The sequence below is a fragment of the Oncorhynchus mykiss genome, chromosome 6 (assembly GCF_057628025.1).
Source record: "Oncorhynchus mykiss isolate SJ-2025 chromosome 6, ASM5762802v1, whole genome shotgun sequence".
NCBI lineage: Eukaryota > Metazoa > Chordata > Actinopteri > Salmoniformes > Salmonidae > Oncorhynchus > Oncorhynchus mykiss.
In genome coordinates, this window is record NC_143027.1 from 42,578,331 (window position 1) to 42,605,161 (window position 26,831).

Sequence of the window (26,831 nt, forward strand, 5' to 3'; positions counted from 1 at the left end):
GCAGTCACACACAGACATACACATCACCTTCTCTTGTGTCTCACACGAGGGACATCAGCAACCTCCTTGTGTCACCATGAGAGAGAAAGCTCTCCCTCTACCCAGTACCAAAGGCCATTTTTATACAATTACATAATCTCTGAGGCTCCAGATATTACATGACGACATCGTCATGCAAAAATTCCTTAATATAAATTTGACTTATTGCAAATGCCAAACTTTTATCACCATGCTACAGTACAAATCGTTTGGACACATTATAACACATCTCCATTGGGGTTTTCTCAGGAACTGTAGCAGTGTAATCACAGTGTTGCGGCCTGGCCGGCCCTCTGTTCTGTTCCAAGGTGTTAGGTAAACAGACTACAGTCTGGCAACACTGTTACACAGCTACATGGGCTGGCCAACCTGAGCCACACTGGTGCATGGGTCTGCGTCCCAAATGGCACCCTATTCCGTATACAGTGCACAACTTTGGTAGTGCACTAGGGAATAGGGTGCCATTTGCCAGGGAATGGTGGAAGTCAGCCACCTGCAGCGGACAGCTTCTCTACTGCTTTTACAGTTGTAATTTTCAGTAAGCATTAAACATATTTCTAAAGGATTTTTGGGATTAGTGACTAGAGTAGAATTGTGGAGGTAGTTTGAGGTGAAAAAGAAAGACAGAAAAAGTAACTAGTCAGAGAGAGAGAGGCACCCAGAGAAGAGGTGTAGAACGGGGTTAAACGAGTGACCTCGATCACAAATTAATGCTAAAGGGTCAGGTGGTCTCTAAGCCTGGGATGACAACAATGAGCAGGTTACGTTCCAAACAACACCCTATAATAGTGCACAACTTTTGGCCAAGACACATCTGGCTTTGGTCAAAAGTAGTGCACTATATAGAGAATAGAGTGCCATTAGGAACATACACCTCTTCATTCCACAAATCACCTATGAATGTGTCATATCCTGTGGAGAGGACTGATAACAGGAAGTGTGGGCACTGAACGTCTGTTAGGCACATCCTGCTATGAATTACACATAGCCTGAAATGGTGTCTCTCTGCAAGGAGCCACCATTGGAAGACACGAGGAGTTACTGCAATGTCTTACTCCATACCCTGGCAGAATGCCATGACCAGGCGTTCGATACATTGCTGGAGCATATCCGCGGATTCCCCACTGGACAGCCTACCCCAGTGTCCCTAGTACCCCACTTACCTCCTCCGGAGCGCTACGCTGGAGATTCCGGAACCTGCTGGGTTTTTCTCTCCCAGTGGTCCCTCATTTTTGAGCTGCAGCCTTCCTTGTTCCCCTCGGACCGCTGGAGGATAGCGTACATCATAACGCTGATGTCCGGGAGGGCACTCGCCTGGGCCACAGTGGAGCAACAGTCCACCGTCTGGCTCAGTCTGGAGGAGTTTGTGGAGGAAGTTCGGAAGGTGTTTGATTCCCCGTTGTCCGGGAGAGAGGCTGCTTAAACTGCTCCCGTAGTGTGGCAGACCACGCAGTCGATTTTCGCACGTTGGCAGCTGAGAGTGCCTGGATCCCGGAAGCATTGTTTGACATGCTCCTTCAAGGATTATCGGAGGTGATCAAAGATGAGCTCGCAGCCCGGGGGCTTCCCATGGTTCCGGACCATCGCGTCCTCCACTGGATGGAACAAGTCGGCTTTGGTCACGTTTTATGCAGCGGACTGCGGGAATAGGTACAGATGGAGTTAGCCTGCCACGATGACAACCTGTCACTCGACCAGCTCATCAGCATGGCAATCCGTTTGGACAACCTCCTGCGGTTCCGACAAAGACCTAGGCGGAATCTGCACGTTTGCCCAAGGCAGCACGTAGGTGGAGGAGGAATATGGGCCTTTGCTCCTATTGTGAAGAAAAGGTATAGGGGGCAGGGGGCAGCATTTTCACTTTTGGATGAATAACGTGCCCAGAGTGAACTGCATCCTACTCTGTTCCAGATGCTAATATATGCATATTATTATTAATTGGATAGAAAACACTCTGAAGTTTCTAAAACTGTTTGAATGATGTCTGTGAGTATAACAGAACTCATATGGCAGGCGGAAACCTGAGAAAAATCCAACCAGGAAGTGGGACATCTGAGGTTTGTAGTTTTTCAAAGCTTGGCCTACCTGTCACTCACATTGAGATATGGATAAAGTGTCACTTCCTACGGATTCCACCGATGTCAACCATCTTTAGAAACTTGAATGAGGATTCTACTATAAAGGATGACACCTGTTTGAGTCAGTGGTCTGGCAGAGAGCCTTGGTCTCATGACGCACGCTCCCGACAGAGTTACCTCGCGTTCCATTGCTTTTTCTACAGACAAAGGAATTCTCCGGTTGGAACATTATTGATGTTTTATGTTAAAAACATCCTAAAGATTGATTCCATACATCTATTGACATGTTTCTAAAGGACTGTAACGGGACCTTTTGAGTTTTTGTCTGGACGAAGTGCCTGCGCCTCATGAAGATGGATTACTGGGCTGAACACGCTGAAGATCATCAAAGGTAAGTGAATATTTATGGTGTTATTTCTAACTTTGTTGACTCCAAAATAGTGGATATTCCTCTGGCTGTTTTGGGTGCTGAGTGTAACGGTCATCGGTGGAAGAAGGTGAGGACCAATGCGCAGCATGGTAAGTGTTCATATTTTTAATAACGTAATAGAACACTGAACAAAAACAACAAAGTGAATGAACGAAACCGAAACAGTTCTGTCTGGTGCAGATACAAACAACAAACAGAAAACAATCACCCACGAAACACAGGTGGGAAAAGTCTACCTAAGTATGATTCTCAATCAGAGACAACTAACAACACCTGCCTCTGATTGAGAACCATACCAGGCCAAACGCAAAACACAACATAGAAAAACGAACATAGACAACCCACGCCCTGACCAACCTAAAACAAAGACATAACAAAATAACTAAGGTCAGAACGTGACACTGAGCGCCGTTATCAGATTATGCTTTTTCTGTAAAGTTTTTTTAAAATCTGACACAGCGGTTACATTAAGGAGAAATCTATCTTTAATTCTGTGAATAACACTTGTATATTTTATCAATGTTTATTTAGACTATTTCTGCAAAATCACCGGATGTTTTGGAATCAAAACATTACTGCACGTAACGCGCCAATATAAACTGAGATTATTAGATATAAATATGCACATTATTGAACAAAACATACATGTATTGTGTAACATGATGTCCTATGAGTGTAATCCGATGAAGATCATCAAAGGTTAGTGATTAATTTTATCTATATTTATGCTTTTTGTGACTCCTATCTTTGGCTGGAAAAATGGCTGTGTTTTTTTGACTTGGCTATGACCTAACATAATCATATGTTGTGCTTTCGCTGTAAAGCATTTTTGAAATTGGACACAATGGGTAGATTAACAAGATGTTTATCTTTCATTTGTTGTATTGGACTTGTTAATGTGTGAAAGTTACATATTTCTAAAAAATATTTTTGAATTTCACGCACTGCCTTTTCAGCAGAATGTTGTAGAGGGGAACCCCTGCCCTAGAAAGGTTAATAGGTGAGGAGGTAACCAGGGAGGATGCAAGATCTCCTCTCCTTTTCTGTCAACTCAACCAGTGTGTTTCCCCATTAAATTCCCTGAATATCCTAGCCCCTCACTCTGACTGATTCCGGAGCTGCCGGAATCTTTTAGATAGCGCACTGGCCTGCATTACACATTCCTTTGGTTCCACTACAGTCACCCATTCCGGTTTGAGCCCTGGATAATCGTCCAATAGGGACAGGGCTCGTACATCACATCACTGTTCCCGTTTCTCTGCTGACCTATGACACTCATTTAGAACATATCACCTTTTTGATTATAGACACCCCCAAGCACCCTGTTGTTTTAGGTCGCCCTAGATTGAGTTGGCATAACCATGTTATTTCCTGGTCCGAGAGGAGACTGCTAGGTTGGTGGCAGGAGTGTCAGGGGAGGTGTCTTGCGGTGTCTTTTAACACCACTACGGTGGAAAGTCTGGACCACGCCCCTCAAGTGGATTTACCGGAGGAATACCAGGATCTGCACCGGGTTTTCCCAGGCTACACGCCTGCCTCCTCATCGCCCCTGGGACTGTGCCATTGACCTACTGTGTGACGCAACCCTCCCGAGAGGACACGTCTACCCCCTCTCCTATGTGAAGACCGAGGCCATAGAGACCTATGTACAGGAGGGTTTTATCTGGCCCTCTACATCACCAGCCTCCTCAAGATATTTTTTTTGTTAAGAAGAAAGACGGGCGACTGCGCCCCTGCATTGATTATCGAACACTGAATAAAGCCACCGTTAAGTTTAGCTATCCTTTACCCCTCATCCCAAGCATCATCATACAAATGCACGAGGTGCAGTACTTAATGGAAATGGACTTGAGGAGCGCCTACAATCTGGTGTGCATCCATCCTGCTGTGGGGGAACCAGTCAAAATCTCTTCGGGTACTCATCGACACTGGGGCCGATGTGAGTTTTTTGGACGCTTCCCTGGCGTGCAAGCTAGGCAATTCCCACTCAGACCCTCTCCATTTCCATGGATGTTAGAGCGCTGGACAGGCACTCTATAGACCGGGTCGCTCACAATACCACTCCCATCAACCTACGAGTGTTAGGGAACCACAGCGAGGCAATCCAATTGATGCTGATTAAGTCTCTTCAGGTTCCCGTGGTATTGGGATTCTCTTGGGTGTTCTGCCACGCCCGTTGTCTGAAGTCAGCGCAGCCTTCCCCGGGATGTCTTCTGGTGGGCTCGGAAGTTGCCCCAGACCTCTCCGCCATTCCCTCGGGAGTATCAGGACCTCCAGGAGGTTTTTAGTAACTACGAATACCTGGTCATGCCATTTGGACTTACCAACACCCCTGTTGTGTTCCAGGCACTGGTTAATGACATTCTCCACGACATGTTGAACCAGTCTGTTTTCGTCTACCTTGATGACACCCTCGTTTTCTCCCACTTTTCCCACGCAAAAACATGTGCTCCATGTCCGACAGGTCCTCCAGTGCCTCCTGGAGAACCAGATTTTTGTGAAAGAGGAGAAATGAGAATTCCATTGCTCCACCATCCCCGTCCTTGGTTACATCATCGCTGCAGGAAATGTACAGATGGATCCCGGGAAGGTGAGAGCGGTGGCGGATTGGCCCCAGCCTACGTCCAGAGTGCAGCTGCAACATTTCCTGGGATTTTCCAACTTCTATTGCCGCTTTAGTCGTGGTTACAGCACCCTGGCTTCGCCCCTGTCTGCAGTCACCGCTCCCAAGGTTTCATTCATATGGTACCCAGCTGCTGACCGGGCATTCTGGGACCTCAAGTACCGCTTCACCATTGCTCCCATAATGGTTCATTCTGACCCGTCCCATCAGTTCAATGTGGAGGTCGATACTTCGGATGTCAGAGTGGGGGCTGTTCGGTCCCAGCGTTCTGCCCTGGACCTCAAGTTACATCCCTGCGATTTCTTCTCCCATCACCTCAACACCACGGAGAGGAACTATGATGTGGGGAATCAGGAGCTTCTCACCGTGAAGATGGCGTTGGAGGAGCGGAGACACTGGTTGGAGGGGCGGAACATCCGTTCATTGTGTGAACGGACCACAAGAACCTGAAAAATCTCCGCACCGCCAAGCGTCTCAATTCCAGGCAAGCTAGATGGGCCCTGCTTTTCACCCGGTTTAACTTCTCCCTCTCCTACCGACCATGATCCAAGAACATCAAGCCGGATGCGCTATCACGCCGCTATAGCCCCGCCGCTACACCCTTGGACCCCGAGACCATCCTTCCCACCTCACGTCTGGCGATTGCACTCATCTGGGGAATAGGGAAGCAGGTCCGTGAGGCTCAGCGTTCCCAGTCGAGCTCCCCTCCAGGTGTCGTCCATCTTCCTCATTATCCCCAGTGTATTTATACCTGTGTTCTCTGTTTGTCTGTTGTCCTGTCATGTCTCACCAGTGTGTTTTCCCGTCTCCCTGCTTTCTCAAGTTCTGTTTCCTAGTTTCCCCGGTTCTGACCATTCTGCCTGCCCTGACCCTGAGCTTGCCTTCTGTACCTGCCTGACTCTGACACATTTACGAACCTCTGCCTTTCCTGACCCCGAGTCTGCCTACTGTTCTGTACCTTATTAACTCTGCCCTGGATTACGGACCTATGCCTGCCTTTGACATGTCTTTTGCCTGCCCCCTGTTTGGGGTCAATAAACATATGTAACTCTAGTTGTCTGCATCTGGGTCTTATCGTGAGCTCTGATAGAGAGAGTGAGTCTAGAATGATTAATGACGCTGATTATTGTAAAAATGTTGGATGCAGCCACAAGCAGGCAGGGGCTAGTATGGCTACTAGCTAACATCTGGGAAACACTCTTGCAATGTTGGGCACAGCTGGGGTGTAATCATTAATCCAAAAGGTTTTGCAACGGATACGTTTACTCCAAACGGAAAACATTTTGCAACGAAAATAGTTTCTATTGGACAAATTCAGGTAAGTCCCACACAGTTTTGTTCCATTTTCTTCAGTTTTGTTATGTTTGGTTCCTAGTGAAATTATTAATACACACCGTTTCAAAATGTTTTGCAACTGAAAGCAAAAATAGGCGTTTCTTATTATTGGACTTATTCAGGTAGGTCCCTCCTTGATTTGGCCTGTTTGCATCCTTGTTGTTCCAAGTGAATACGAGGTGAATAGGCAAGTGTTAATCCAGAGGGTGAAATGATTTCACCATGGTGAAAACCGTTCAGCCTCCCTCTCTTCTATCTCTCTATTCTCTCTGTTTTTCTCCCTATCCTTCAGTTATATCTGCTCTGCTCATGGAGTTTCCTTGACTTTGATGTGAACTCATTCAAACACTCATTCAGAATCAATGCTCCCTCTTCAACATGGCCACCTGAGATGGCAGGCTTTCTCTCTAACCATAGCTGTCTAATCTCCCTTTCCCTCTCTCTCTCTCTCCTTCAGTAAACCTCTATCTTCTTCAGTAAGCCAGGGAATAAGACGACCCTCAATAAATACCATTTCCTAAATGGGGACTTTGTTTTCCTCAAGCATACATACACTCTAAATAATGTACTAATCAGCTTTGGATAATATATGCCACAGTAGACAGAAAAGCAGTCTGGATATAAATAGTGGAAGATAAAAAGATCAGCACACCAGACACTCTCCTGTCCTCACATTCACCCCAGTCACACACACACGTATTTCTCGCAGACACTCACACACACACACACACACACACACACACACACACACACACACACACACACACACACACACACACACACACACAAACAAAGTTTCTGGGCGGAAGTTTAAATTATTAATTGTGATCCAAGATGACAGTATGAATCATTAACATTCCCTCCCTCTTTCCCTCCTTCCTTCCTTCCATCCCTTCCTCCCTCCTGCACTTGGCACAGCCTTCATCTAAGTGCCTGAGAAGAGCACTCCTCTTCAACAAGCAGCACAGTGGAGAAGAGTGAGCAACTTGAAGAGGACCTTCTACAAGCATCACAGTGCGCAGCTGAACATTGTATGTTGGAAAACACTTGGTTTGTTATTTTTTATTCAAACAAAACCGCTATTCCTTAAATACGAATACAGAACTTGTTTTTGCGTGGATTCCGTGACGAGGTAAGCTTTAACAGCTCGGACCGGCATTTCTTGTCCCGGAATCCCACTTAACAGACAGGTTGAAGACTGCTTGGCAGAGACGCTAAGCTGCTAGCCATCAAGCTAGCAAAGTTGGTACCAGATGAGTTTTGCAATGGGAGCCCTCTTTGTCTGGAGAAATAAATGAACGGTTCCAGCGCTGTAGGACCTGTATCTATTAGGCTTTGTTTCGGGACAAACCAGAGTTCCAATGCTGCAATTGTTTACTTGCCAAGGCTTGAGGTGGCTTCCTTGATCATGCAGGTCGCCAGCCTATGTAAGAAACTGGGGAAAAGGCAGAATGGAATGTTTACATTTTCTACGCCGGTGGCTGGACGGCGTTCGCGCTTGTTGTATGCATCTCCGCCTTGTAGTTTGTCGTTATCCGACTGGCTGGTGTTGCCCGGAGCTCTCCCATCTGATAGCGGAGGAGCACAGCATGAGGAAAAAGGCAATCAACGATGGTCGCATGTTACGAGTCGTGGAAGCCGAAGACAGCGACCTCCCGCAAAGCAGTCTACACTCCCAACGAGAGGCCAGGAGGGGATACAAACAACAAATTGTTTCGCCGTCCTGGAGCCTGTTCTTCCTGCACCCTCGTCGCTGGGGGTGCCTGTGTCTGCGGCCACAGTGCCTAATATTACGATTTTGAAGTCAACGTCGGCAGCCTTCCGTCCATGCTCTGGATCGAGCGGGGCTTTTCCATCTGTCGGAGGCCTGAATCCTGTGAAGCGTGGGATTGGGCGGATTTCCTCGTCCTTCTCGCCAGCTGTGATTTTGGGCAGCTCCGTGGTAAGAAATGTGACCGTTCCTGGTGCAAAAACAATGTCCTATCCTGGAGTTCGAGAATATCACATTACTAAGCTGCTCCTGAATTTACTACTTCAGGACATGGAAATCGATTCTACTGTAGTCTATGTGGGTATTAATGACATTATGAAGGGCAGCTCTGAACAGTTGAAACTGGATTTTAAAGAGCTGATTGACTATGCTACACAATAACAAAACATCCATCATATCTGGCCCTGTGCCCTCTCTTAATAGTGGCATTGAACGCTTTAGCAGGATACTTTCTCTTCACAACTGGCTACGTGATTATTGCAGCTCAATGGGTGTAACGTTTGCTGATAATTTCGATACCTTTTGGAAACAAAACACGTTTTATAAGGAGGATAGGATCCACCCAAATCATTTGGGTTCCTGGATCCTTTCACTGCATTATAAGGCTGCGTTGAGACAATGAATTATCAATGACCCAAGCCCAGCTCAGCTAATCCCTAGCATTGTGACGCAGTGTAGTCATAATGCTTCAGCAAATGTACATTACACCAGGCGTATTGGTAGACACAATATAAGTAACATAATGTATGTCCCACAAACTGCTCCGAATGCCTCTGCTGATCCTACAGCTATTGTATGCAGTAATCATGTGCCTCCAAACCCGATTTACACTGTTAGCACTGAGATGGTGTGCCCTGGGAGGAAGTCCACTGTGTGCAGCTCACCCTGCACAAGGATAAAGAACATGAGCAATAAAAACAACTAAGCATCCCAGAAGAAAAGTGCTCAAAATAGCCCACGTTAACATATAAGGTTAATGAAGGTTAAGAAATAAGGTTAATGAAATCAATAATGTAATAGTAACAGATAACATTCATATTCTGACTATCTCTGAAACTCACGTAGATGATACCTTTGATGATACAGTGGTAGCAATGCAAGGTTATAACCTTTACAGAAAATACAGAAATACCAATGGTGGAGATGTTGCTGTATATTTTCAGAACCACATTCCTGCAAAGATTACAGAGGATCTCATGTTAAATACTGTTGAGGTAATATGGCTGCAGGTTCATCTGCCTCACCTAAAGCCCATTCTGGTGGGAAGCTGTTATAGACAACCAAGTGCTAACCATCAGTATCTGGAAAACATGTGTGAAATGCTTGATAATGTATGTGATGAAAATAGAGAGGTTTACTTTCTGGGTGATTTAAATATTGACTGGCTTTCACTCAAGAGAAAGCTTCAAACTGTAACTACTGCCTGCAACCTGGTTCAGGTAATCAATCAACCTACCAGGGTAATTACAAACAGTACAGGAATTAAATAATCAACATGTATTGATCATATCTTTACTAATGCTGAAAGCAGTATCCAAATATATTGGATGTAGTGATCACAGTATAGAAGCCATATCTAGGAAAACCAAAGTTCCAAAGGCTGGGCCTAATACAGTGTATAAGAGGTCATTCAAGACGTTTTGTAGTGATTCCTATGTTGTTGATAAAGAATAAAGAATATTTGTTAGTGGTCTGTGGTGTGTAAAGAGGTGCAAACAGACACTGCACTTTACACATTTATGAAATTGCTTATTCCAGTTACAATTAAGCATGCACTCATTAAGAAAATGACTGTAAAAACAGTTAAATCCCCATGGATTGATGAGGAATTGAAAAATGGCATGGTTGAGAGGGATGAGGCAAAAGGAATGGCAAATAAATCTGACTGCACAACCGATTGGCAAATTGAGAAATCGATACCAAACTGAATAAAAAGAAGACGAAACTACACTATGAAACAAAGATAAATTACACAAAGAATCATAGTAAAAAGCTTTGGAGCACTTTAAATATCATTTCGGGAAAAAAGGCAAACTCAGCTCAGCTGACACTACACATTCAAGTATATCTGACTAAATTATGAAAGACAAGCATTGTAATTTAGCATTCCCTAAAGTGAGTGTGGAAGAAGTGAGAAAATTATTGGTGTCTATCAACAATGACAAGCCACCGTTCAACAAGCACAGCACTTACACATTATGACTGATGATTGATGATAAAAAGATTGTGGTGGCTGTTTTGTTAGACTTCAGTGCGGCTTTTGACATTATTGATCATAGTCTGCTGCTGGAAAAAGAGTTACCTGTCTAACAGAACACAGAGGGTGTATTTAATGGAAGCCTTTCCAACATAATCCAGGTAGAATCAGGAATTCCTCAGGGCAGCTGTCTAGGCCCATTACTTTTAAAAATCTTTACTAATGACACGCCACTGGCTTTAAGTCAAGCCAGAGTTTCTATGTATGCAGATGACTCAACTCTATACATGTCAGCTACTACAGCGACTGAAATGACTGCAACATTTAACAAAGAGTTGCAGTTGGTTTCAGAGTGGGTAGCAAGGAATACGTTAGTCCTAAATATTTATAAAACTAAAAGCATTGTATTTGGGACAAATCATTCACTAAACCCTAAACCTCAACTAAATCGTGTAATAAATCATGTAGAAATTGAGCAAGTTGAGGTGAATAAACTGCTTGGACTAACCCTGGATTGTAAACTGTCATGGTCAAAACATATTGATACAACAGTAGCTAAAATGGGGAGAAGTATATCAATAATAAAGCGCTACTCTACCCTCTTAACAGCACTATCAACAAGGCAGGTCCTACAGGCCCTGGTTTTATCGCACCTGGACTACTGTTCAGTCGTGTGGTCAGGTGCCACAAAAAAAGGAAAGTTGGAGGAATTGGCTAGAGCACAAAGCTATGTGAATACCAGACTAAGGCTTGTGTTATCGCCGGGAGAAATGAACAATGGACTCCACAGGTTATGTGACAAAGATGAGTAGCTACTCTACTGCAGCGTCTGCCTAAATCCTGATCCTCTCCCCTCCCGTCCTTTCCCCACCTCTCATCTCCTCTACTCTGCTTTCCTCTCATCTCCTCTCCCCCCCCCCCCCTCTCCTATTCTCTACACTCCTACTCAGCCCTTTTTTCCACTCCGCTCCACTCCCCATTAGACAGACAAGACAACATGAATTTTGCAAACAAGCTCCTCTCTGCTTCCTTTTACCAGACAGACAGTGAACAAGACGTTCTGCTGGCGGTGCCATCAATCCTAAGAAGAGAGGCTGTTGGACACAGCAGACACATAGTACAAACAAACTATCCCTCTCCTGTCACCCAAAGTCATATCCATCTAACAGACAACATTTAGCGAGATGTTCACTTAGGGCACTTCGGCATACAGGACACTTCCTATAACTTGGAACTAAAACCCTTCCGGAGAATAACAATCTGCCTTTTACAACAAACTAGAAGAGAGGACGCATTTAATAATGGCCTGTAATACATCCCAATTGGCACTCTATTCCCTATATAGTGCACTTTGACCAGGGCCCATAGGACTCTCGTGAAGTAGTGCACTATGTAGGGAATAGGGTGCCAATTGAGACACAGTAGTGGGAGACAGTTATCTTTCACATTATTCGTTTTACATCAGAAAATTCAAGATGTCTATAAAGGTAAAAACATGACGATTTAATAAGAATGAACATTGTATTATGGTTATGATACAACACCTGTAAATATTTAATGGTATGCTTTAAACACAGCAACTACATTAGATAAAGCAGCTGAGAGGCCATTTTCATTCCATTAACAGTAAGACACCCTGATTACAGCGAGGGATAGAGGAGGGAGGGAGATAGATAACACATGAAAAGAGAGATGGAGGACAGACGCAGAGAAATAGACAGACATACCATTTCACATTCTGTAGATGTGTGTGGATGTGTGCACGTTGATATTCACACTTCCACATCATATTAAATAACCAATCTAATGATGACAATAATGATTGTAATTAAACGAACACACACAGGCACACCCGCTATCCCTGGTCTCAGTAGGTGTGAGAGCATTGTTACTGGCCACAAATCTGTAACAGCAAACAGGTGGCTCACACAGCAGGACTGGGGAAGGGGCCATGCAAAGCCGAGATACAGTCATATAAAAACACACACACACACACACACACACACACACACACACACACACACACACACACACACACACACACACACACACACACACACACACACACACACACACACACACACACACACACACACACACACACACACACACACACACACACACACACACACACACACACACACACACACACACACAGACTTGAGAATACACAGTGGTAGATCCTTCCACCATTAGAACCAAGTCTCTGTCTACTATTCCCAGCAGTCAAGCTTTACTGATCCCTGATTCACTATGAAATGACTTTATGAGATGTAGTTATAAAGCAGTAACAGCCATTTGACAGGGAAGGCTCCACACTCACCATACTGTCACTCAGTTATGTCAAACACATAGCAGGTGATATGAGGTCAACACTTGACCATTGCGCTTAATCCTTACAGTTACAGCAGGCAAAATGTTATGATTCCTAATCTCTCTCTGTCTCTCTCTCTGCCCTGCGTGGTGAACGGCAGCTGTTGGAATTCCCTCCCTCTCCCCTAATTTTTTCTTCTTCTCCTCCATCTCGTATATTCAACCCAGTCTCTCTCCAGCACACTAGGCTCTGGAAGGAAGGAGTTGGAGCAGAGGACTCTTAAAACCAATCAGAGGGCCTGTGATTTTCTTTTCTTCCCCTCTATGGAAATCAAATGCCCATCCAACTGATTTGTTCTGGCACCGGCCCAGCCAACACCACCACCAACACTGCCACCACCACCAACCAGTGACGTGTGGTCAGGGTAGACAGGGTAGTCGTTGTTTTACCCTGTGAAAACGAGTGAAAAAAGGAAGAAAAAACTGCAATGAAAAATAAATAAATCTACATTTTATCATTAATAATTTCGTCATCGTCATGCTTTTTTCTGCATGATAAAATCTATTTCTGAACCAGTACTTACAGTGCCTTGCGAAAGTATTCGGCCCCCTTGAACTTTGCGACCTTTTGCCACATTTCAGGCTTCAAACATAAAGATATAAAACTGTATTTTTTTGTGAAGAATCAACAACAAGTGGGACACAATCATGAAGTGGAACGACATTTATTGGATATTTCAAACTTTTTTAACAAATCAAAAACTGAAAAATTGGGCATGCAAAATTATTCAGCTGAAACAGTAGCGCCACCTTTTGCTGCGATTACAGCTGTAAGTCGCTTGGGGTATGTCTCTATCAGTTTTGCACATCGAGAGACTGAAATTTTTTCCCATTCCTCCTTGCAAAACAGCTCGAGCTCAGTAAGGTTGGATGGAGAGCATTTGTGAACAGCAGTTTTCAGTTCTTTCCACAGATTCTCGATTGGATTCAGGTCTGGACTTTGACTTGGCCATTCTAACACCTGGATATGTTTATTTTTGAACCATTCCATTGTAGATTTTGCTTTATGTTTTGGATCATTGTCTTGTTGGAAGACAAATCTCCGTCCCAGTCTCAGGTCTTTTGCAGACTCCATCAGGTTTTCTTCCAGAATGGTCCTGTATTTGGCTCCATCCATCTTCCCATCAATTTTAACCATCTTCCCTGTCCCTGCTGAAGAAAAGCAGGCCCAAACCATGATGCTGCCACCACCATGTTTGACAGTGGGGATGGTGTGTTCAGCTGTGTTGATTTTACGCCAAACATAACGTTTTGCATTGTTGCCAAAAAGTTCAATTTTGGTTTCATCTGACCAGAGCACCTTCTTCCACATGTTTGGTGTGTCTCCCAGGTGGCTTGTGGCAAACTTTAAATCACACTTTTTATGGATATCTTTAAGAAATGGCTTTCTTCTTGCCACTCTTCCATAAAGGCCAGATTTGTGCAATATACGACTGATGGTTGTCCTATGGACAGAGTCTCCCACCTCAGCTGTAGATCTCTGCAGTTCATCCAGAGTGATCATGGATGCAGCCTCTTGGCTGCATCTCTGATCAGTCTTCTCCTTGTATGAGCTGAAAGTTTAGAGGGACGGCCAGGTCTTGGTAGATTTGCAGTGGTCTGATACTCCTTCCATTTCAATATTATCGCTTGCACAGTGCTCCTTGGGATGTTTAAAGCTTGGGAAATCTTTTTGTATCCAAATCCGGCTTTAAACTTCTTCACAACAGTATCTCGGACCTGCCTGGTGTGTTCCTTGTTCTTCATGATGCTCTCTGCGCTTTTAACGGACCTCTGAGACTATCACAGTGCAGGTGCATTTTTCAGTTTTTGATTTGTTAAAAAAGTTTGGAATATCCAATAAATGTCGTTCCACTTCATGATTGTGTCCCACTTGTTGTTGATTCTTCACAAAAAAATACAGTTTTATATCTTTATGTTTGAAGCCTGAAATGTGGCAAAAGGTCACAAAGTTTGGCCTCCCGGGTGGCGCAGTGGTTAAGGGTGCTGTACTGCAGTCTGTGCCATCAGAGTTCCTGGGTTCGCGCCCAGGCTCTGTCGTAACCGGCCGCGACCGGGAGGTCCGTGGGGCGACGCACAATTGGCCTAGCGTCGCCCGGGTTAGGGAGGGCTTGGTCGGTAGGGGTGTCCTTGTCTCATTGCGCACCAGCGACTCCTGTGGCGGGCTGGGTGTGCGCTAATCAAGGTGGCCAGGTGCACGGTGTTTCCTCCGGCGCATTGGTGCGGCTGGCTTCCGGGTTGGATGCGTGCTGTGTTAAGAAGCAGTGCGGCTTGGTTGGGTTGTGTATCGGAGGACGCATGAGTTTCAACCTTCGTCTCTCCCGAGCCCGTACGGGAGTTGTAGCGATGAGACAAGATAGTAGCTACTACAACAATTGGATACCACGAAATTGGGGAGAAAAAGGGGTAAAAATTCAAAAAATAAATAAATAAATAAAAAATAATAATAAAAAAGGTCGCAAAGTTCAAGGGGGCCGAATACTTTCGCAAGGCACTGTAGGTCCCAAATTTGCAGGCAGAAAGCTTCGCTGCCTTCCGTGTGTCAATATGTCCCATTCATTTTCATAAATTGGCGTGGAAAAAAGCAATGGGGTTTACATTTGTTTTACCGCTAGCTAAAGTTGAACAGGATATTGCATCTGAAACAGTTTTCATCGTTGGATTTTCCTGCGAAACAGGGAGTTGTTATAAGGGATGGAAGACCAACACCTGAGCTTAGGGACATACATCAAAGGAAGGGACAGAAAATAACACTAGAATTTGAATCTGAGTGGTATCAACAGAAAGACTGGCTCTGTGGCTGCGCTGTTAGCAGCTGACTCAACTGCTTCCCCTGTTCTCCACAAGCGACCGCGTTTGGACTAAAGCCGGTTACTGCAACTTGAACAACTTGCCTATAGCACTCAACAAGTGTGAGAAGTCTGTCTCACATCCAAAGCCAGACAGCTTTAAAAGACATTTGGCAGCTCACGGATAGATCTGTCATTGAATGAACATCTGCATGCAGTAAGCAAAGGTAATAAAGAACAGTGGCATTTGAATGAACGCTCATCATGCTACCTAGGTGAGAGTGCCGGCTCATCAAACAGGCCCAGGGGAAAGTATGTGTATAACATGCCTTCAATTTTTTTTTTTTTTATGAACCGTTAGCGACTCATTTAGAGACCAACACCAGGTTTGCTTTTTTGCTCATGATGGAATTGTCAATGAAGAACAAAGAACAAAGTGATGGATATGAGTGTCTGCTATACCCGAATCAGCCACACAATGCAAGTCCTGGAACGGCAGCGTTAAGACTTTGATCATTTCTACGAGAGATTCGAGCAGAAATGCAATGATCTGGGCTTGGCAGAAAGTGAAACTCCCAATAAACAGCCGATCAGTAGATAGGGGGCGAATTTACTACAACATACTGGACAAAACCAATGTTCAGATGAGAGCCAGGTTTGACCACATTGGTGAACTTAATTTCCTTGGCTTGGCTTGGCAACAATGCCACAAAAGTTAGACACCAGCAAACGAGAGCCTGTCAAAATATGCTAAGAACTTGAATTTCGTTAGACTTAATGCTGATCTTGTCAGACTGTACAGTTCACAAATAGTACGAGACAAATCATTTAGACAGCTCCTCAGCTTTTTGTTCCAGCATGACACAGACTGTCATCGAGGCGACAAAGTTACTGCAGCTGGTCCTCACTATACCAGCCACCAACAGCTTCCGTTGAGGGAATTTTCTGAAATGGATAAAGAAATGGATAAGTTAGCCGGTAATTGCTTGGTTTTGGCTGATAAAATACATTTAGGAGAGAGAGAAAGCGAGAGAGGAGCCTTGGCCTAGGCTACTGTTGATTGCAAAGATAGAGGCCTTTTTCATTTAAGTAAAACTAAAGTTCGAGAGTGTGACTATAGTGAAAATTCTATACAAGGTAGGGCTCCAGACTGCGACCATTTAGTCGCATTTTGAGACCATTTAGTTGCATTTTATGATCCTTTCACTTGGCTGTGTGAGTTTAAAAAAACATTGGTCGCATTGTTGCGGGATGCACATTCATTCACCTCACTAAAAACGTTATATTCTTTAGGAGGCTAAAACCATGATTTGGTCAAACAGTAAAGTACATTATCCTCTTGATTCATGCAATGAAAGTGTCTGTCTGTGTGCCCCAGTATCTGTTTTGCTGGGGACCGCTGCTATGTCGAGAGAGTCACTCTCTCCTTTCCTGGGGGGAAAAAATGCTCCGGGGGAAAGAAAAGTGTTCTGATTGTATAACATAAAAAATCAAATTCCTGTGAAAACACAACTATCTTGTTGTCACAGATGGAAAGAGGATGTTCTCAGCTTTCTGTACTGTAGGTAAACTTTTTATTTCTCAACTCTCAATTATGAGCTCAATAGCAACTATTTTGAAAGATATTTGACATGGCTTTGAGATACAGAGCACTCGAAACGCACATTGGTCATTGTGAGTGAATAGGCCTCATTGGACAGTAGGCTAGAACTGCAACTTTTTTGGGGACATTAAATGTCTCAATAGAAAGAAAGTGCCTACTCGGCCTCAGACCTCACCACACGTCACTGCCAACTACACTGCTACCAGCACCACCACCAAGACTGCTACCACCACCACTACCACTAAGACTGACACCAACAGCCACCACTACCACTGCCACCACCACCAAGACTGCCACCACCAACACAGCAACCAACACCAATAACACCGCCACCACCACCACCAAAACTGCCACCAACACCACCACCACCAACACTGCCACCACCACCACCACCACCACCAAGACTACCATCACCACCATCACCACCAAAACTACCACCACCACCAGAACTGCCACCCCCACCACCACTACCACCAACACTGCCACCCCAACCACCAGCAAGACTGCCACCACCACCATTGCCACCACCACTCCTACCAGGATGGGAGTCTAGGCTAGGCCAGTGAGAATCCAGATGGAATTGAATGGGAATTTGGAATATGGGGGGCAGCTGTTGCTACTGTATCTTGTAGCCAACTCTTTGTGCGTGAAAGCAATAGAAGAGCTGCAGCACAGTATGATACCAGGCTAGTGTGTGTCAGGCTTGGGTTAACCCAACATCTAGTCCTAGAGAGGGCCTGCATGGACCATGCCAGGTGTGACTGTGAGCCAATAAAATAGGTGCTGTATGGAAGGCCATGTTTACTGGTTGTGTTATCAATCAGCCATAAAGCTGTCTCTGTGTGTGTTTTTTATATTGTTTGTCATAAAACATATTTATTACAGTGCCAAATGGCATCAGACTACAGGAAGTTCTGTCATACTTCTAAAGACAACTGGTCCCAAGTCAATCATTTTTTCTAAATCCTGAAAATGAAGAAACTCAAAAGACTGTTAAATATGATGGAAAACATCAAATGCATGCCTCGGGCTGGAGTAACAACTGAATTAATCAGGTACTGAACTGTAATATTCAAATTGAATAACCTGTCAATCAAAATCCTCAAGTTATTGGATATTCATCCAATTGGAACATTCAGGAATATTCAAATCCCCTTTCGTAAGAAAAAGTTATCCAAGGGCTTGCAGATGATCTTTTCTGACTTGTTGAATATATTCTATACCCAATTCAATATTTAAACTGTTTCTGTCACTTCAATTATACAAAGAAAGAGGCAATAAATCAAAACAAACAAAGCATGTATAAGCACTCGTAAAAAATAAAATAAAACATTTGTAATATAATTTTGATAGTTTCATTTTAGCATGTGTCTGACATCCCCAACATCTATGAGCTACTGCAGTGCTAGTCCATTTGAGTTTACAGATATCATGTATCATTTATTGGCTTGCCAGCGCGCTCCTCTGTAGTTGTCACCTTCTCTCTTTCTCCGTTTCAATCTTTCTCCCCCTTTTACCTCCCTCACATCTTTCTCTCCCTTTCCCCCTCTCTCTCTCTCTCTGTTACCCAGCCAGCTCTGCCCGGCGCGGCCCTCAGTCAGCCAATCATTCAGGGACGCTGAGTGCCTGACTGGGAGAACTAGGTCATGAGTGCTGCTGCTGCTGCTGCACTAGGCAGGCTAGTGGTGAGCTAAGAGAGTGCAGTGGGACAGAGAGGGGTTTGACCACCCTCACTCTCTCTCAGCTTTGACCACTCTCTATCTTTCTCTGTTCTCGCTTCCTCTCAGCTCTCTCTTCTTCTCTCTCTCTTCTCTTCTCTTCTCTTCCTCTCTCTCTCTCTCTCTCTCTCTCTCTAACAGAAACATGTCTGCAGAGCAGGAGCAGTGACAGGGAGTTATTGACAGACAGGAAAAGGAGCTAAAGGTTTGACGCTACAGACATGGGACTTTCCTGTACCAAACAACAAAGTGATGAGGTTACGTTATTTAGTGATATTTGCATTACGCCTCGACAGACATTGTTTTGCCTTGGAAATAATCACAAGGTTTTTCTGCGTGGCACGGACTGTCAGGCACAAAACAAAACAATGAACCATGGTCTTCACACCATGGCGTCAGTTGGCTGCTATGCAAATAGAGACCTTTCGAAAGCACAGTACAAAGTTGTAAACTATCAACTCTCCTCACAAACATTGCTCTGACCATAAAATGTCAAACGTGCACTGGCACAGTGTACACTCACAAATGACAACCTGTTATTCACTATATAGTGCAATACTTTTGACCAGAGCCCTATGGTCCCCGGGAATAGAGTCGGTCACAGCCACAGAGTTTCCCATTTCTATACAATAGCAGGACTCGCTCATTAGAACACAGACCAAAGCATGCCACTGTTCCTGACAAATGCTGACTAGCCCCATCCCGGAACCCATCAATCCACTAGGCTAATGCTATAGACATGTTCCTGAGCCCCTGCAAGCCCAGCGCTGGGCTGTATGCTAATAAACCTACAGATGACGTGGCTGCTACTATTATTACTCTGTGGCAACACTAGTGTACTCCAGGGAATCTATCTGACGTCTTTATTGAGGCTGGGTCCTACATTGCACCTTATTCTCTACGTAGTGCAGCACTGTAGTGCATGAACAGGGCCCGCCGGTCAATAATTGTGCACTATATAGGGAATAGGGCATAGGCCCTGGTCAAAAGTAGTGCACTATAAAGGGAATAAGGTGCCATTTGAGACAGATCCTGTGTGTGATCTCTGAAGGGGGAACCAAAGATAAAAATAGCACCAAAAAAAGGACACGGGAGGCAAAGACATTAGGCTATGATGGATGATGGATGAAACTAAGCATCTTTAGGAACAACAAAACAAATGTGTCCGGAGCTCTACATCGCCAATTGTATTTCTAACATCTACCCTTTTTTCATGCAAAAGGGTAGATGTGAACTATAAAGATCTTTAAGCAAAACCCCCACTGCTATAAATGGAAAGGCTCCAAAATGCATGGAAATAGATTGTGCTCTCTACAGACTACTATAAATAGGCCCTGTTGACTGATGAACTAAAAACAGTCCTTTAGGTCATTAGGTTTTAAAGTAGGTACTTTACACTGTACATTAAAGGGGTTCACTCCAAAGTTTGTCAGGTGCTGTCTACAAACTAGGCACCATACATTGTAAGCATTGTTCTGGGATTTACCCAATGTCATTGAGCTTGAATACCACCTCAGTCACTTGCTTCACCAATAGGTTAACCGTAAGTACATATCCCAACCAGAAGCCATGGATTAAAGGCAACATCCGCACCGAGCTAAAAGCTAGAGCTGCCATTTTCAAGGAGCAGGATACTAATCCGGACGCTTATAAGAAATCCCGCTATTCTCTCAGATGAACCATTCAAGCAAGGAGTCAATACAGGACTAAGATTGAATCCTACTACACCGGCTCTGACGCACATCAGATGTGGCAGGGCTTGCAAACTTTTACAGACTACAAAGGGAAACCCAGTCGCAAGCTGCACAGTAACGCGAGCCTACAAGATGGGCTAAATGCATTTTATGCTAGCTTCGAGGCAAGCAACACTGAAGCATGCATGAGAGCACCAGCTGTTCTGGATGACTGTGTGATCACGCTCTCCATAACCGATGTGAGCAAGATCTTTAAACAGGTCAACATTCACAAGGCCACGAGGCCAGAAGGATTACCAGGACGTGTACACAGAGCATGCGCTTACCAACTGGCAAGAGTCTTCATTGACATTTTCAACCTCTCCCTGACCCAGTCGGCAATACCTACATTTTTCATGGAGACCACCATAGTCCCCGTGCCCAAGAACCCGAGGTAAACCTACCTAAATGACTTCCGCCCATAGCACTCACGTCAGTAGTCATGAAGTGCTTTGAAAGGCTGGTCATGGCTCACATCAACACCATCATCCCGGAAACCCTAGACCCATTCCAATTTGCATACTGCCCCAACAGATCCACAGATGACGCAATCTCAATTGCACTTCACACTGCCCTTTCCCACCTGGAAAAAAGAAACACCTATATGAAAATGCAGTTCACTGACTACAGCTCAGCGTTCAACACCATAGTGTCCACAAAGCTCATCACTAAGCTAAGGACCCTGGGTCTAAACACCTCCCTCTGCAGCTGCATCCTGGACTTCCTGAAGGGCCGCCACCAGGTGGCAAGGGTAGGCCACCACACATCTGCCACGCTGATCCTCAACACGGGAGCCCCTCAGAGGGGTGCGTGCTTAGTCCCCTCCCTCCTGTACTCCCTGTTCGCCAAGCACAACTCCAGCACCATCATTAAGTTTGCTGATGACACAAAGGTGGTAGGCCTAATCACCGACAACGATGAGACAGTCTATATGGAGGGGCTCAGAGACCTGGCAGTGTGGTGCCAGGACAACAACCTCTCCCTCAACTTGAGCAAGACAAAGGAGCTGATCGTGGACTACAGCAAAAGGAGGGCAGTACATGCCCCCATTCACGTCAACGGGGCTGTTGTGGAGCGGGTCCAGAGCTTGAAATTCCTTGGTGTCCTCATCACCAACAAAATATAATGGTTCCTGCCAACCAGGACCTATACGCTAGGCGGTGTCAGAGGAAGGCCCAAAAAATTGTCAAAGACTCCAGACACCTAAGTCATGGACTGTTCTCTCTGCTACCGCACGGCCAGTTTTATTTTCTTAAAACTGCATTGTTGGTTAAGGGCTTGTAAGTAAGCATTTCACGATAAGGTTATATTCGGTGAATGACAAATAAAATTGGATTTGATTTGATATTCAGGCCCAAATTCCAAATGAATATGATTAGAGTTACGCAAGAGTTCATTCAATCCCACTAAGTCCGGTTTACATAATAATAATCATATCATAACAGGTTATGACTTAATAATATGTTATTCTGTATTTGTAGTTACGGAAGAGTTAGATTACTGCTCAGGGTCTTTTAGGTGCTGCCGCAGCTTTACTAATCTGACATAAGCGTGTAACACTGTGTAGCCTAACACATGCACGCGCTACTGATGGGGAGCTCTCTAAGAAAGTTGTGTCGTTTGTTCCACTGTATGGTTTTAGAAAACAATGTGTAGACCAGTGTTTAAAAAACGTGTAGACGAGTCATGTTCGCCAGAACACAGACATACACGTACTACAACATGAAAAGGAGCCAGAGCTGCGAAAATCATTGGATTCTGGTCCTTTCACTCTATTATCCTATCGGAAGGGAGAGCAACCTCAGAGCATCTTATTTTTTTGCAGGGATATGCACAGATAGGTAGGTGCAAGAGCACCTGCCCCCTCTGTGAAAGTGCCCCTCCCAAGATATTAGACTGAGCACCAGCTGTCCCCATTCTCAGTGTCCTGTCCTTACTGTCATTGTCTGTCAGGTAGCCTAGACTACACGTGAGGCTGGTGTTTAACCAAAAGACCCAAATAGATGCATACAAGCAATTGGTTATGCTATACTTATGCATTTAAAAAAATATATATGAATACCATTTAGTCTGTAATTTAACATAACATTTAAATGTAATCTATTATCATTTCAAGATGCACATCATGATACATTTTCACGATACCAGAATGACTTGCATTTAAAAAAAAAAGTTTATTAAATGTGAGTATACATCTTCTTCCCTACCACATTGATTGATGTACTGAGGCGCATGATCTGATATTAATTGTTGTTTGTTGAAACTCAACAACCTGTTCAGTTCTATGTGCACGACAAGTAAAACCCCCGGGGCTACACCACCACATCTAAACATCTTGGCAACTACGGGAATCGCAAATTGGCCAACAATTTCACAAACATATCAGTGAATTAAATGTATTGATAATAAAGGAACGAGGTGTTAAATGTTCAGTCGATACATGATGGTGGCTCTGAATATCATGCCAGCCTGAAATACATGCAATGCAGCGGCATCAACCGAATTCTATTGTAAACCGACCGACGCCTGTCGGATCTCGCGCTGACATCCGGCGAGCGCACAAGCTAAGGCCCACATATCCAAGTGTCTCCATTCTATTTATCATCTATGAATATCAACAAAAATGTTTCCTTACCGGTCCTCTCCTCTTCAAAGACACATTCTTCCACAACAGAAGCTGTAGCTGGTGGAGGAATCCCATTTCCACAGGCTCGCGGTTTAACGGTTAAATTATGACACCGTTAATTAAGTTGCCATATAGTGGTGGATTTTTGGAAATGGATTACTAACCATTCCGACGTAATTAAATGACAATTTAGATACATTTATTTTGGACAAGCTATACCGACTTGATATAGGCTTATTTGCCCATTTTACCTCTTGCTCTCTATCTCTCTCTCTCAACTAGACCAGGTGACTGTTTTCCTCCACTGATGTCTAAATGTGACTAGCTGTATTTCAGCGGCAAGCCAGGCTGGTATTCTGTATGCAATCACCATCCGCGGAAAAATACAGAAGCATCCAATGGAAACCGTGCTTATGCAATGCGTTAGAATGAACCGAGCACGGTGGGTGTAGGGAGAAATATCACCGTCGTGCAGTCTAGTGGGCGGGGACAGCTACAGTAGTCTACCTCTTCTCCCACTGTAATCTAGATACTATTCTTTGAAACACAAAGTTCTTCCAGACAAAACCTAGTAGTCTATGTAATACATATAGTTCCAGGATTTTAACCTAGTCATTTCAGTGTAGACCCATAAGCACAGTCTCTCAGTGTTCCCAATTCTGAGTTGTAGAATTCTAGATCTCTCTAAAGGTTGTTCTTCCTTACAAAATATTTGTGATGACCATTGCTTTCTCAAATGTTTAGTCATGCACTCATGTATCACTCTGTATGTGTGTGTGTTTGTGTGCAAAGAGAGAGAGAGATTATACAAAAACGGAGACACACTGAGCATCTTTGTGACATGTCTTTATGCAGTGGTTCTAAATACTAGAGGTCTGGGAGGACCCAAATACGTTTTCTAGTCAAATCTTAAACAAAATATTGTGTTCATATCAATTCACTTGAGGATGATCTATTTATTTACCTGTTCCTAAAGAATATACCTGGCCAAAGCGAATTCTTTACTTCCGCTCCCATCTAGTGGTCTTTTTATAAATTGTTACTGCTACAATTGTTATCCTTTCCCTTTATATAGTGTGCTACGGTAGAGAATGGGGTTCCAATCGGGGCACGAAAGTAGTGACATGACAATAGTGTTCTACTTGTTAGCAGGGGAAAGTAGGGGTGTGATAAAAGTTTTTTTTTAAAGCATAGGGAAATGCTCCTCAGTGGTTTATTGCGAAGGTGTGAGTAGATAAAACACAATTTAAATGATAGCCCTTTCAAGCCTTCCATTTTGGTACAGTTATCAGTTTAAATCAGACAGCTCTTGCACAGTAGCCAAACTGAGGGCATGGGCGGGACCTGGGCGGGACCTGGTCTTCAACAGGAGAGAAACTAGGCAGGGCTGTGTTTGAACGGATACAGTGCATTTGGAAAGTATTCAGACCCTTTGACTTTTTCCACATTTTGTTAAGTTTCAGCCTTATTCTAAAATGTATTAAATAGTTTCCCCCCTTATCAACCAATCTACACACAATACCCCATAATGACAAAGCAACAACTGTTTATTTTTTATTTTTAGCAAAAAAGAATAATAAAATACTGAAATATCACATTTACATACATATTTAGACCCTTTACTGTGTACTTTGTTGAAGCAACTTTGGCAGAGATTACAGCCTTGAGTCTTCTTGGGTATGACGCTACAAGCTTGGCACACCTGTATATGGGGAGTTTCTCACATTCTTCTCTGCAGATACTCTCAAATTGTGTCAGGTTATATGAGGAGCCCCGCTGCACAGCTATTTTAAGGTCTCTCCAGAGATGTTCGATCGGGTTCAAGTCCGGTCTCTGGCTGGGTCACTCAAGGACATTCAGAGACTTGTCCCAAAGCCACTCCTCATTGTCTTGGCTGTGTGCCTAGGGTCACTGTCCTGTTGGAAGGTGAACCTTCACCCCAGTCTGAGGTCCTGAGTGCTCTGGAGCAGGTTTTCACCAAGGATCTCTCTGTACTTTGCTCTGTTCATCTTTCCGTCGTTCCTGCCGCTGAAAAACATCCACACAGCAGGATGCTGCCACCACCATGCTTCACCAAAGGGATGGTGTCAGTTTTCCTAGAGACGTGACGCTTGGCATTCAGGACAAAGAGTTCAATCTTGGTTTCATCAGACCAGAGAATGTTGTTTCTCATGGTCTGAGAGTCTTTAGGTACCCTTTGGCAATCTCCAAGCAGGCTGTCATGTGGCTTTTACTGAGGAGTTGCTTTTGTCTGGCCACTCTACCATTTAGGACTGATTGGTGGAGTGCTCCAGAGATGGTTGTACTTCTGAAAGGTTCTCCCATCTCCACAGAGGAACTCTGGAGTTGTGTCAGAGTGACCATCGGGTTCTTGGTCACCTCCCTGACCAAGGCCCTTCTCTAGGAAGACTCTTGGTGGTTCCAAACTTCTTCCATTTAGGAATGATGGAGGCCACTATGTTCTTGGGGACCTTCAATGCTGCAGAAATGTTTTGGTGCTTTTCCCCAGATCTGTGCCTCGACACAATCCTGTCTCGGAGCTCTACTGACAATTCCTTTGATCTCATGGCTTGGTTTTTGCTCTGACATGCACTGTCAACTGTGGGACCTTATATAGACAGGTGTGTGCTTTTCCAAACTATGTCCAATCAATTTAATTTACCACAGGTGGACTCTAATCAAGTTGTAGAAACATCTCAAGGATGAACAGTGGAAACAGGAAGCACATGAGCTCGATTTCGAGTCTCATAGCAAAGGGTCTGAATTCTTATGTAAATAATTTACACCGTGTGTAAATTTGCAGAGGATTTTTATTTATTTAAACATTTTAGAATAAGGCTGTAACGTAACAAAGTGTGGAAAAAGTCAAGGCGTCTGAATACTTTCCGAATGCACTGTAAGATTCAGAAGTAAATTGCTGGCAAGCCAACTGCAAGAAGTGGCATTGGCCACATAAAACCGTTATTCTGTGGTCATGGTGTGGTACCTCTTTCCTCTCCATTTTTCAACAATGACGAGAAAACATTGTGGTTAAGTAATTTGAAAGTCACACCCTTGGTGCCTACGGATGACCTCAACTGAAGTGATTGTTCTGAGCATACAGCTTAGATTATTAATGGGGAAAAGTGATCTAACAATGCTCAAATACAGTAAAAAAGAAAAGAAAAGGGAAGTTCGAACATATGAAATGAATTCCGAGCAGAAAACCGATTAGGATCTACTGATTAGGATCTAGTAGAAAGTCCGGGTTGACCAAAAACTCGTCCAATGATTGAAATACGCTTATTTTGGGCAATTTCAATATTGTGATAGATTTTTGGTCTCATAAATTAGCCTATCTATGGCTAAAATGTCAATAATAATGAAGAAAGTCACACACACTAAATATGCTCCCAACAATTGAATGAGTCCATATAAAATGTAAATAATGAGAGTAAAATGTATGTATTCTTAGAGTAAATACAAGAGTGCCCTACCAACGCTCAGCTGTACTATCCAAATGACTGTCAGAAAGTC

General features: G+C 44.1%; 1 protein-coding gene across 1 annotated transcript in view; it reads right to left on the reverse strand.

The window, feature by feature from the left end:
* abca2 (ATP binding cassette subfamily A member 2) overlaps positions 1–23,791 on the reverse strand; it is a 98,245-nt gene extending 74,454 nt beyond the window's left edge. The window contains exon 1 of the mRNA XM_036980143.2: positions 23,325–23,791. Within this exon, the coding sequence (XP_036836038.2) occupies positions 23,325–23,390 (66 nt within the window). The 5' untranslated portion in view covers positions 23,391–23,791. The remainder of the gene's footprint in view (positions 1–23,324) is intronic.
* Positions 23,792–26,831: the final 3,040 nt, after the last annotated feature.